This window comes from Macrobrachium rosenbergii, chromosome 6 (genome assembly GCF_040412425.1).
Source record: "Macrobrachium rosenbergii isolate ZJJX-2024 chromosome 6, ASM4041242v1, whole genome shotgun sequence".
Classification (NCBI taxonomy): domain Eukaryota; kingdom Metazoa; phylum Arthropoda; class Malacostraca; order Decapoda; family Palaemonidae; genus Macrobrachium; species Macrobrachium rosenbergii.
Genome location: NC_089746.1, coordinates 24,386,648 through 24,397,868, shown reverse-complemented (window position 1 = coordinate 24,397,868; position 11,221 = coordinate 24,386,648). Strand labels below are relative to the sequence as shown.

The window sequence follows — 11,221 nt, the reverse complement described above, 5'->3', positions numbered from 1 at the left end:
TATATATATATATATATATTCACATATATATGTATATATATATATATATATATATATATATATATTCACATATATATATATATATATATATATATATATATATATATATATATATATATATATATATATATAATATAATTGCATACATACATACAAAATACATATGATATGATCTATAATATATTGGTATATACCAATCTAAAAGATGTATATTGTTAGCAAAAATCCAGTAATCCATTTTGCACTTCATCCTTCTCCTTTTCTGGCTTTATTCCGGCCTGATATGATCTATAATGGCGCGTTGGTTTCCACCCAATTAGCACCTTAAAATGTCAGAGCGGTTATAAAAATCCAGTAATCCATTTTTCTTTTTCATCCTTCTCCTTTTCTGGCTTTCTTCCGGCCTGGGCTACAAATGGCGTGATGTAGGTTTCCATCCCATTAGCCTTTAACCTTACGAAATGTCAGAGCGGATTTTAATTACTAGACGTTTTCATGTTTTCATTTTCTATTTACACTGAGAACTCTAAAACCTTGGATTGTCATGACCCATTAAGAGCAAATACACTATACTTTGCGTCTATGTTATACCATAGAGATTTTCCTAAGCATTCAGTATCTGTCTGTTATGACTATCTTTTCATTTACAGGACAAATAAACGATTTATAAATACAACAGTTTTTATTGAAAAGTTTTCTTTTCATTACAGTGGTCTTCAACAACTAAAATATCTAAAGGATGGCCCATAATTGTAAATAGTATTTCAGTGACACTGCAGTGATGTTCAGTAGTTTAATTCTTACAACCATTTCTGTTCATATAAAAGTTATTCTGTATAGGTGAAACAATATATACTTCTTCTCATAATTATCATTTACCTGGAAATTTCGACAGTTTTCAAAACCAAGGCCAGAGATTTTAGCATTACCAAAATTGAGTGATAAAATGTCCCTATAACAAAATCAAGAATAACAGAACATTGTAGCAAAATTCTGTATTCCTACAGTTATCAAATGTTTATTATTTCTTATCTAAATCCTTTTAAGAAGATCCAGCGTCCTGTATATCCTTTAGAGGGTCTTGGAATCTCTACACGACGGGAACTGCCATGGACGCTGTCAAGGCTGCCTTGGCGGCCTTTATTTTGCTCACAAATTTAGCAACTGCTGGTGGCATAGCTGAAAAAAAAGAGAATTGCGTTATTAATGGAAAATAAAGTATGCGGATTTTATGTTTAATACAACTTCCATTTTTACGCCAACTCTGATTCAAACTATTAGGTGCGTGAAACTGGAAATAAATATTACAAAATAATATAAACGTAAAACGTTTTAAATTACAAAATAATATAAAACGTAAAAGTTTTAGGATTTCACTCCACTAATTCTTTATCACACTTTATCACAACAGAGGCCTGCATCTAACCAATCATCGATCAGTTATCGATAATCATTTCCCGTGTTAGCGAGAATTAGGGAACATAAAAAAAATAGATTTTATCATGTCCAACAAACCCCCTTGAATTTAATGATTCAAGGGGATTTGTTGGACATGATAAAATCTATTTTATCATGATGATAACCGACCTTAAGCCAGTCTCTGTTTTAGAGACTTTTGAAATTAATAACAAGAAAATATCTTTTTTTTTTTTTGTAAATTAGGAAAATATTGAGTCCCATTAGTCACTATACCTGTAATATCAGAAATCTTTTGACTTTCTGCATTCAGAAGACTTTAAAAATGAATATGGCAAACAGTAGTTTTTTTTTTTAATTAAGCTAGTTTTTTTTTTTAATTAAACAAGTATTCAGTCCTGTTAACTACTAAATCTCCGCTACCAGATACACATTTGATATCAGCTTCTACAAAAATATGATCATAACAATTTATCCTGCTTGGAAAGTGCATGAACAAAGCAGCCACAGAAACAAACGCAAAGGCTTATCTGATGGAACTGTCCTTACTTGGAGGCACAATGACGACGGAGGGCGTCGAGGCGGAGGGCGAGGCAACGGCTCCAGCAGGAGGTGGATTGATTGCGATGGAGGGCATGAAGCCCCCGTCGGCAGTCATTGAAACGGAGGGGCTGACTGTTGATGATGGACTAGCTGCCATTTTGTGAGAGGTGTAAAAATGTTCCATTAATAATAATAATAATAATAATAATAATAATAATAATAATAATAATATACCAACTTCAACCAAATATTTGTGGTAATACCTCATAGTTTACAGAACTTTCATCCCTCTTCAAACCACTGGAATATGTGCTTGAAACAAGTACGAAAGCTCCGTACAACCAGGAACCAGGATCCACTATGAGTAGTGGGTCCTACGTACAACTTACTAGCATAATTCTCATAAAGCAAGCTTTCGAGAGCCTAATTAGCTCCCATTAATGAGGAGGACCGCACGTTCTTTCTAGACCTCTCTGTAGATTTAGAATTTCCAAACAGTAAAATTATTGTTGATTTTACTCTTTAATACTGAGACTCCCAGGGGCTAGCGACCCAGAGATTACGGTAAAAATAATAATTTTGTTGATTTTGATTTTTTTGTTAACTTTTATTATTTATAGATATTTATAAAGGCGATGATAATGATACTTACCAGTAGGAGAGGCTGCGCCAGATTCTGGAGGAATTGAGGCGCCTAGGGCCAATCCGATGACGGCCAAAATTAAAACAGAAAAATACAGGATCCTCGCCATCTCTAACCTTGTAGCCTAAGAATAAAGAAAATAAAAGAAATTCCGGTAGATTTTTTTTTAGGTATTATTAGACCCGCTGCTCTGCGTCTCCCAGATCACATCTTGGTGATTATTTATGTCAACAATAAGTCGGAAGTAATTTCACATGTGAACAAGGAAATGAAGAGCTTCGTGAGTTTCAAGAAGCTTAGAGCGTAAACGCTTAGTTGGTAGTTTAATTGGCAACTACTTGATAATATCATTCTTATAAAAATTTAGTTTACTATTCCAGAAATCGTTTGTGAAGAACAAACTTTTGTAAGGTATTTTTAATAGATGAAGGCAATATTTATAAAATGGCCTGCTTTCTGGTGTTCACATAATTATTTCTTTGAAAAGATTAATTACCAAATATTTAAAAATGAAAAATTAAATATATGTCAGGTGATTACAAGAATACTGACATGATGAAAATGATTAACAGAGTTCTTCATAAGTTAACTTAAGAAATGTACATAAAAACGGAAACAGTATTGTAAATCGATTACCATTCCAGAGTATGCGCTAGCAGGCAAACAGTATATTAGTTTTACACAACTTTTGAAAATTATGATTAACTTGACGCCTCCGCAATAGAAATTCGCTACAAGATTCAGCCCCACAACTTGTGCGTCTTCACCTTTTATCAAACAATACAGAAACAAATGTGATCAGAAACGCGGTTACCCATCGAGAACAAAGGAAGGCCACTCTCACTCACCTATCCTCTCGACCCTCAGAGCTGAAGTGAGCGGAAGACCCACCCGCGAAGATTACAATCGGATTGTCCCTCTCAGGTCACGCTCCTCCCCCTTTTCTTAGTTTTCCTCAGCGAGAAGAAATGGGAAACGATCACATGAGCATGGATCATCTAAGTGCGCCTCCCCTCACTTCCCCCTTTTTATTTTTATTTCTTTCTTTCTTAATCTGGTGATGATGTCACATGGCCACCTACGAGGATAAATGCATGTCAGCTTGCGCCATCGTAAATTTCAGGAAGAGGTTGCTATGCAAAGTGCTTGAAGGCATTATAACTGCTGCCAACTGTCTTTGGTCAATTTGGATATTGACTGTATTTATTTTTCCAGTTATTATTATTATTATTATTATTATTATTATTATTATTATTATTATTATTATTATTATTATAAGAATATCGTTACCTGTAAATAGTTCTGATTATATCAAAAGTCATTCCAATATTCTTTGACTAATGCCCATGTAAAAGGAAGCCCGAGGTCTCATAACTGTAAGGTGCAAGCACCTTACAGTTAGTTCTATTTATTGTTTCACCTTAGATCTCATCTAGCAGTGGTTCTCAACCTTTATTGTCTAAGAGCTGGTCCTTCCTCCACGCCCCCTTGCAGATATAGATTTAAGGAAAATAAAAAAAAAGAGAAAAAGAAGCTCTCTAAATAATTACAAAATAATGAGCACTATCTCACGCTCCACAAGGGAATCAGGGTCATTTCATTAAATAATTTCGTGTCAATACTTCAGTTATCCATTCTGAAAAGCAGTGCTTCTCAATCTTTTTATATTGATGGCGCCTTAACCAATGTAATCATTACCGTGGCAACCCTTCTTGACCATCCCACCATATCGCATGAATTAACTTCTTATTCAATGAATAAAATTATTATTCCAATACTCAAACCAAACTCACCACACCGTACAGGCAGCAATATACTGTACAAACAAAGAGCATATCAGAAGAATTAGATAAACATAATTAGAGTAGACACACTAATCATAATTATATGAAGAATTCTACAAACTTATTCTTTTTTTACAAATGTTCATTAAGGTGATCGAGCCAAGACAAAACTCATGACAATCTTGCGGCACCCTTAGGAACTGTCTGTGGCACCCCAACGCCACCCAGTTTGAGAATCACTGCATTGTTGTACAATGGCTCCAGCGTATGTAACTGATGTGGCCGAGCTTGAGGGAATGAAATTTCTGAGCTACGCGCTTTCAAAAGATTTGCACTGGGGGACTATTTTTATCATTCTTCTTGGAAGTATCGCCATTTCCTATTTGAAGGAGGTGCCATATGCCTTCATTTGGTAGATGACAGCTACTTCCCGCTCTGAGCCTCGTTACTTGTATTAGTCTGTTCAGTTTCTCTAGTTTCCTCCTAATGTACCTCTTTCTCATTTGGCTGTGAAACTTATTGCTGGTTAAAAGCTGTTCGTACAGGCCTAGTCGCTCATTGAACGTGATTTTACAGAGCTATCCAATGACTTAATGGCCTTGTTAACAATACGAACATGACCGTGCCTTTGTAGTATTAAGAGATGGCTTTGCTTCCTGGTCTAAGAGCCGCAAGGAAAAGGTGAGGGCTTTGCACGCTCGATTTCATTGGGCAATTGAGGACAGAGCTTCTGAGTTTAGCATCAGTTTTCCTTGAACGTTAAGCCCATGACTTCGCAACGATCTCGAGTCGATAGACACCTATACGAAAGCTTCTCTCTCATGTAGTGTATATAACACATAGACGAGCATACACACTTACACGTGTGTGTGCATGTTTATGTCTGTTTGTGTAAATAATGGGAATTTTTTCATCTGTCTGTGCATTGGAAGAGAGAGAGAGAGAGAGAGGTTTGAGATCTTTCTAATATTAGGTAGATTTCGTAAGCAAGCTTTTGCAAAGAGCTGCAAAGTAACCTCGTAGGAGTAGCGTGGTTTTGCCCTATATCAGGAAATCTTAAATTTTTTCAAATAAATTCAAAGTTGATGAGACGGAACAGATGGAAAAAATACAACATATAGCGAACTAAACATTATTAAAGTTGCTGAAAACTTAAATTCCCCCTTTCTCTCTCTCTCTTTCCATAAGAATTTCTCAACATCCTCGAGTTTTAGGAAATCTTTACACAATTTCTGAAATCTTTTAAGGTAAATGGTGTAGACAGCTTGTCGATTCTGTAAATCAGTAGTAGTAATAATAATGATAGAAGTGATTAACTCTGATGTCAGACGCGACGCAAAGTTATTATCCTTCTTAAAATCTTTTAATTTTCATCATCCTTATCCCTAAAGTTAGGGCTGTTTCGGGCAAGCATCATCAGGAAACTTCGATATAAGTTCAGCCTATAGTACATGTAACAAAAAATCGAAATTTCTGAAATATTCATAGGAATTAGCCTCACATGACTACTAAACTTACGAAATGCCACATAACGTTATGTACTGATGACTAAGAACCACTGCCTATATGCTCAAACCTTAAGCAGCGTCACGCATCTTGTGTTTTTTTAAAGAGACGGCAAAGGGTTTTGAAAAGCTGGTGAATATGCTTCGTCAATAACTCTGGAGTCAAACGGGTTTTTTATTTATTTATAGAAGCTTGCTTTGTTTTCAGAATGTGACGCTTGTGCTAAGTATGTCTCCATAAAATGACTTATATTGCACACTTTTCATGAGTAGATGAAATTCTCGAACAAGTATAACAAATTCTAAGCAATGAGAAAAACTTCATGTACCAAGTAGTAACTGATTTTGAAAAATGCTTAAGAGTTAATGAAGTAATCTACGAAAAAAGTATTACGAATGCTTGAAAAAGTAAGAGAAAATTACGTTCTGAAATATTGCACACTGATCTGCACACGAGAAAAAGCCGAATCAGCCTTCGGGAGAAGATTCGTGCCTCGGACGGCAGCCATCGGATCCAACTGAACGTGACCATCGTCGTCACCTGACGATCTTCATAATCATTGTCGTCAAAGCCTCCAATAGATTTCGCCGACTCACCCACGCCGGCCATTAGAGGCAGGCCACTGTAGGCGAGAGCCGTTCAAAAGAATTCTTGCGGGTCATCGTCTCGGCAGAAACTTTAGAAACATGACATCCGATGGACAGCCGGGATGAGAACATAAACTGCAAGAGAAGAAAGGAGGTTCTTCGTTTTCGCTCTTCTTTCGACTACATGTGTTGTCCTTTGAGACGCGTATTGCGCTTTGAAGCCAATTCAGCACCTGTCTCGCGGGAGTTAATCGTGATGGTTAATCTTCGCCCTATGGACAGAAGGCCGCCTATGGTATTCAAAGGGAATCAGAAAATGATAAGGACGGTCACAGAGAGAGAGAGAGAGAGAGGATTTTAAGTTTTCAGCAACTTTAGTAGCCTAATGTTTAGTTTGCTATATTTTTTATTTTTTCCATCCGTTCCATCTCATCAACTTTGAATTTGTTTGAAAAAACTGATTTTTACTTTTCCCTCATTCTCCTTCAGCTTTTCTGATGTAGGGCAAAACCAGGCTACTCATACGAGGTTACTTTGCAGTTCTTTGCAAAAGTTTGCTTACGAAATATCTACCTAATGTTAGAAAGATCTCAAACCTCTCTCCCTCTCTCTTCCAATGCACAGACATAAATGAAAAATGCCAATTACTTACACAAACAGACATAAACACACACAGACACGTGTAAGTGTGCATGTACATGTATGTGTTATATACACTTAAACTTTACAAGCATGCATACAAACCACACAAACATACACATACATGTACACATATATGTATGTATGTATGTTTGCATATTAGATATATATAATATATATATATATGTATATATATGTATATTTATATATATATATATATATATATATATATATATATATATATATATATATATATATATATATATGTATATGTAAAATATGTGTCTGCGTGTATGTGCGTTTGTAAGCGCGTATGTAAAGTGTAAGTCAATAATTGTATCCGATATCCCGTGTAATCTAGTGCAAAAATCAACTAATGTCAGAAACTATCGCAATTCAGAGATGATTGGATGCTTCCGTAATGTTAGTGAAATCATCCTCGGACAATAAAAAGGCAATCTGAAAAGAGACGAAGACCTTCAATAATCACAGCAAATTGCAGGTAGATTTTCACTTTCTCTCTTCTCCTACCTACTGTAGTTTCTCTCTCTCTCTCTCTCTCTCTCTCTCTCTCTCTCGTCACTGCAGTTGACTCTTTATTTCTTACTTAACGAACGCTGAAGCTTTCAGATCTTGCAGAAAAGATCTGAAGAACCTTAGAACCTGTCTGTCTTACACAAAACCTTGCGAAAGGGAGAAGTGACGTTAAACTAAAATTATTGCCATTTCTACTTCTTCAACGTCCCCATCGAGCATAACTGCTCTTGGTGTTGCTGAACTGTAAAGAAACTGTTAGTAAACATTATTATCCTCTTGATTTAAAAGAATACTATCCATAATACATTTTTCTCCATAAATAAATGTGATGATTTTGTTTTTCGTTTTGAGGAAAGCAAAGCGATCTCATTACATAAACCTATTGTACTTCCATGTTCTTGATTGCATGAAAAGAAGTTTTATGATGAGAACCAGTATTTTGCTTCGATTAATTCCTGGAACGACGAGGTAGTGTACTCCAACCCTAATCAGTTATATTGTCAAGAATCAGATTATTTTTATTTTAACTGGTGAGAAGAAAGGTTTTTTTTTTTTTCTACACTGATCCAAGTAATAGGTTGATGATATTAGTAAAACAAGAAAGGTTTAGTAAATCCACAACATTATTGAAGATTTTTATTTGGAGCTAGCCATTTTTATTTTCTAAAGGTGAAAAATGTTGCACCAGGTGTGCCATCATAATCGAAATGCGGTGTGTTTGAGTTGCCCCTCAAGAGACATGGCATTCCAGACCATGAGAGAAAACAGCGAAACTTTACGGTAAACTCTTACCTTCTTCTAGTTTCCTATTTTTAATGGTATTTTGGAACAGAACACAAATATTATCAGAACATTCCAACAAAAGCTCGATCAGGAAGAAAAATAATTTTCAAAAGCCATAATGGTTCGGTAAATCAGTTTATCATTTAATTAGATTCAGCCCAGTAACGTGTTGTGCCCACATTTCTTCTTTTGGAAATAGAAAAGGCAATGTTATTTGTGAAAATAGGAAATAATAATAATTGAATAAATTTGAATATTTCTGGGCTTTAGTTGCTGGGGCCGAATCCAGAAATCCACTACAATCACACTCATTATACAGCAAGGAACCGATCGGCAATATTTCTTTTAAAAAGTAAAAAAATTATAAATGGTAAAGGTACCACCTAAAAGGCATTAGGGGGACAGTGACAGATCGGGAACTGAAAGAGAGGGACGGAGAGAAATAATTCTTTTGCCACTTGCTTATTTAACACCTTATATTTTTAGAAGACTTGTGTGGCACTGGCTGACTGATGCAACGATTTTGTCTATGGTGCACTAATTTTGTCTATATACTGACGTTAAAACTACCTCCTTATCAAAGGTAATCTCAGAAGCGTTCTTTTCTTGCTTCATCGTCTCAGCATTATCTAGCTTCTTCATTTTTTCTCTCTTATTGGGGTCATCAACCATTTTTATGATTATTTTCTCTACTTTCACGCACTGCTTTTACCAATCTGTATAATCCGTTTATTAAACCCTCTATCTTTATAATTGCCGTCAGTTACCTTTACACAGGAGTTTTTCCCTTCTTGAAGTTCGATAAAGTTGACCCCTTTTCTTGTCATTCTTCTACTATAGTTTTCTGATACGTCTTGCAAGTTAACCTTTGCGAGCCTCGTGTGGATTATTTTTTAACAGTCATTTACAACTCCCCTCTTTGCAGTTAGCATCATCACCCCATTTTTCTCCTTTGTGAGTGGAAAAAGTATCTCTTACTCGTAGATTGGGCTCTCAGGGACCCTTGCCTAAAGGTCAGTAAGCTACGTGAACAGGGTTGAACCTCAAGGTCACGAAGGATTAACAGGATGGAAAATTCATGGTAAAACATAAATTAGAGGAAGCTGAAGGTGTGGTGAGGGACGGAGGAGCAAGATAAAGAGAAGGGAGAGGAAGGTGAGTAAATTTTAGCATATATGTAGAGTCTGGTCGTGAAAGTAACCCAAGTTAATATAAGCAAAAACGAGCATATGTTAAAGTAATTCATTAATGAGAAAGAGTTTCTTTTATATAACTTCCTTAAAGATGTAATGTTTACTTGACATGTTTTCTGCGTATCAGAAGAAGAAGCAAATGGAAAGGAGACAAATAATTGCTCCTGAAGTTGTCGTTATCTTTCGTGAGGAAAATGAAATACTGTATCAAACCGAGCCCTTGTGTAACTGATAAGCATACAAGTGTATACCTGAACCCCATTCTCTCTCTCTCTCTCTCTCTCTCTCTCTCTCTCTCTCTCTCTCTCTCTCAATGTGAGCATTCTTTGCACAGGATTCTTGCTCAGCAATTTATTAGCCTCTTTGTTTTCAGATTATAATAATAAAAGGCAAAAATGCCTTTACATATCTATTTCCCAATCTTAGTTCTGCGTTTGGTAACATGGCGAGTCGGTCTAAAGAAATAAAATTGCTTCTGAAATCTGAGAAGATATAGACGTATTATGATAATGATAAAGCAAAATCTCACAGTTTGTGTGAATTATTTCCACGTAAGCAACGTGCATGACTGTGATGTCATGCAACCATTGTAAATGATGTAACGGGCGATGCAGATAGCGGCGGCAATAACAAAGATCACAAGAGTGGAAAAAATAAAAATATGTTCGCGAGAGAAAGTGAATTTCAGGTTGAAGAAACATGGCGATTACCGTCGACTGTCATATGGCAACACTGACATCTGCCAGGTGTACGACGTCGGATGTTTTAACTTGGAGCGAACATGGAAGAGTTTCATTTCTTTTCTGTAGAGAAATTTAGTGTAGTTTTCTTACTCGACTTTCCTGGAAGAATGACACGTTATAGCGAATGAATAAAAGATCTTAAGCAAGCAAACTAAAATCTTTCCTCGAATGTTTCTGGAATAAATACTTACTTGGCAGATCTTCAAGTTATTTGTTTTGAGAGTAATATGCTAAGCGCGTAAAGAAGGCAGCGAAACCCAAAGTTTATCATTCCTAAAATCTCGGAATCCTTTCATTCATGCTGTGTTCCAAGATTCATGTAATCCTCCATGTCTCGAGGGGAGAGACTAGTCTTTAATTTAGTATTAGTACGAAGCTTTAGTTCTGATTCTATGAAAATTCCGTAAAGTTTATTCACTAACAAAGCTTTTGGCCTATATTCACATTTTTCTACATTTTATTTTGACCAGGTTTGTTCATTCAGATTTTACTAACATTCAGTAGTTTCCTTATGACTCACTTTTACATTACTTAGATAATTGATAAAGTGGATTTTATTGAAGGCTTTATGAGTGTCCAACCCATCAAGAGAAACTGAAAGGTAGGCTTGAGAATCACCGCTAATACAGCAAAGCAATTTGCACAAGATATTGATTTACTCCCCAATAATACAATAAATAAAGCACTTCACTCCAGATTTACGACCATCTGTTGCAAGCGTCGTAACGTAAGGCCTGTTGGTCCGTCGATTCAATCTATGTGGACAGAAAAGTGATAAAGTCACGTTTGTCACCCGAACTTTCTAAATTTTGCTTGTTTTGATCAAACGGCGACATTGCGCAGTAAA

The 11,221-nt window shown here is 35.8% G+C and overlaps 1 protein-coding gene across 1 annotated transcript in view; it reads right to left on the bottom strand.

Annotated features, from left to right (window-relative positions):
- Positions 1-663: 663 nt before the first annotated feature.
- LOC136839346 (uncharacterized) overlaps positions 664-11,221 on the bottom strand; it is a 54,860-nt gene continuing 44,302 nt past the window's right edge. Inside the window, exons 4-7 of the mRNA XM_067105239.1 lie at positions 3,451-3,680; positions 2,612-2,726; positions 1,966-2,109; positions 664-1,179 (exon numbers count right to left, since the gene is read on the bottom strand). Of these exons, the coding sequence (XP_066961340.1) occupies positions 1,091-1,179; positions 1,966-2,109; positions 2,612-2,711 (333 nt within the window). The 5' untranslated portion in view covers positions 2,712-2,726; positions 3,451-3,680 and the 3' untranslated portion in view covers positions 664-1,090. The remainder of the gene's footprint in view (positions 1,180-1,965; positions 2,110-2,611; positions 2,727-3,450; positions 3,681-11,221) is intronic.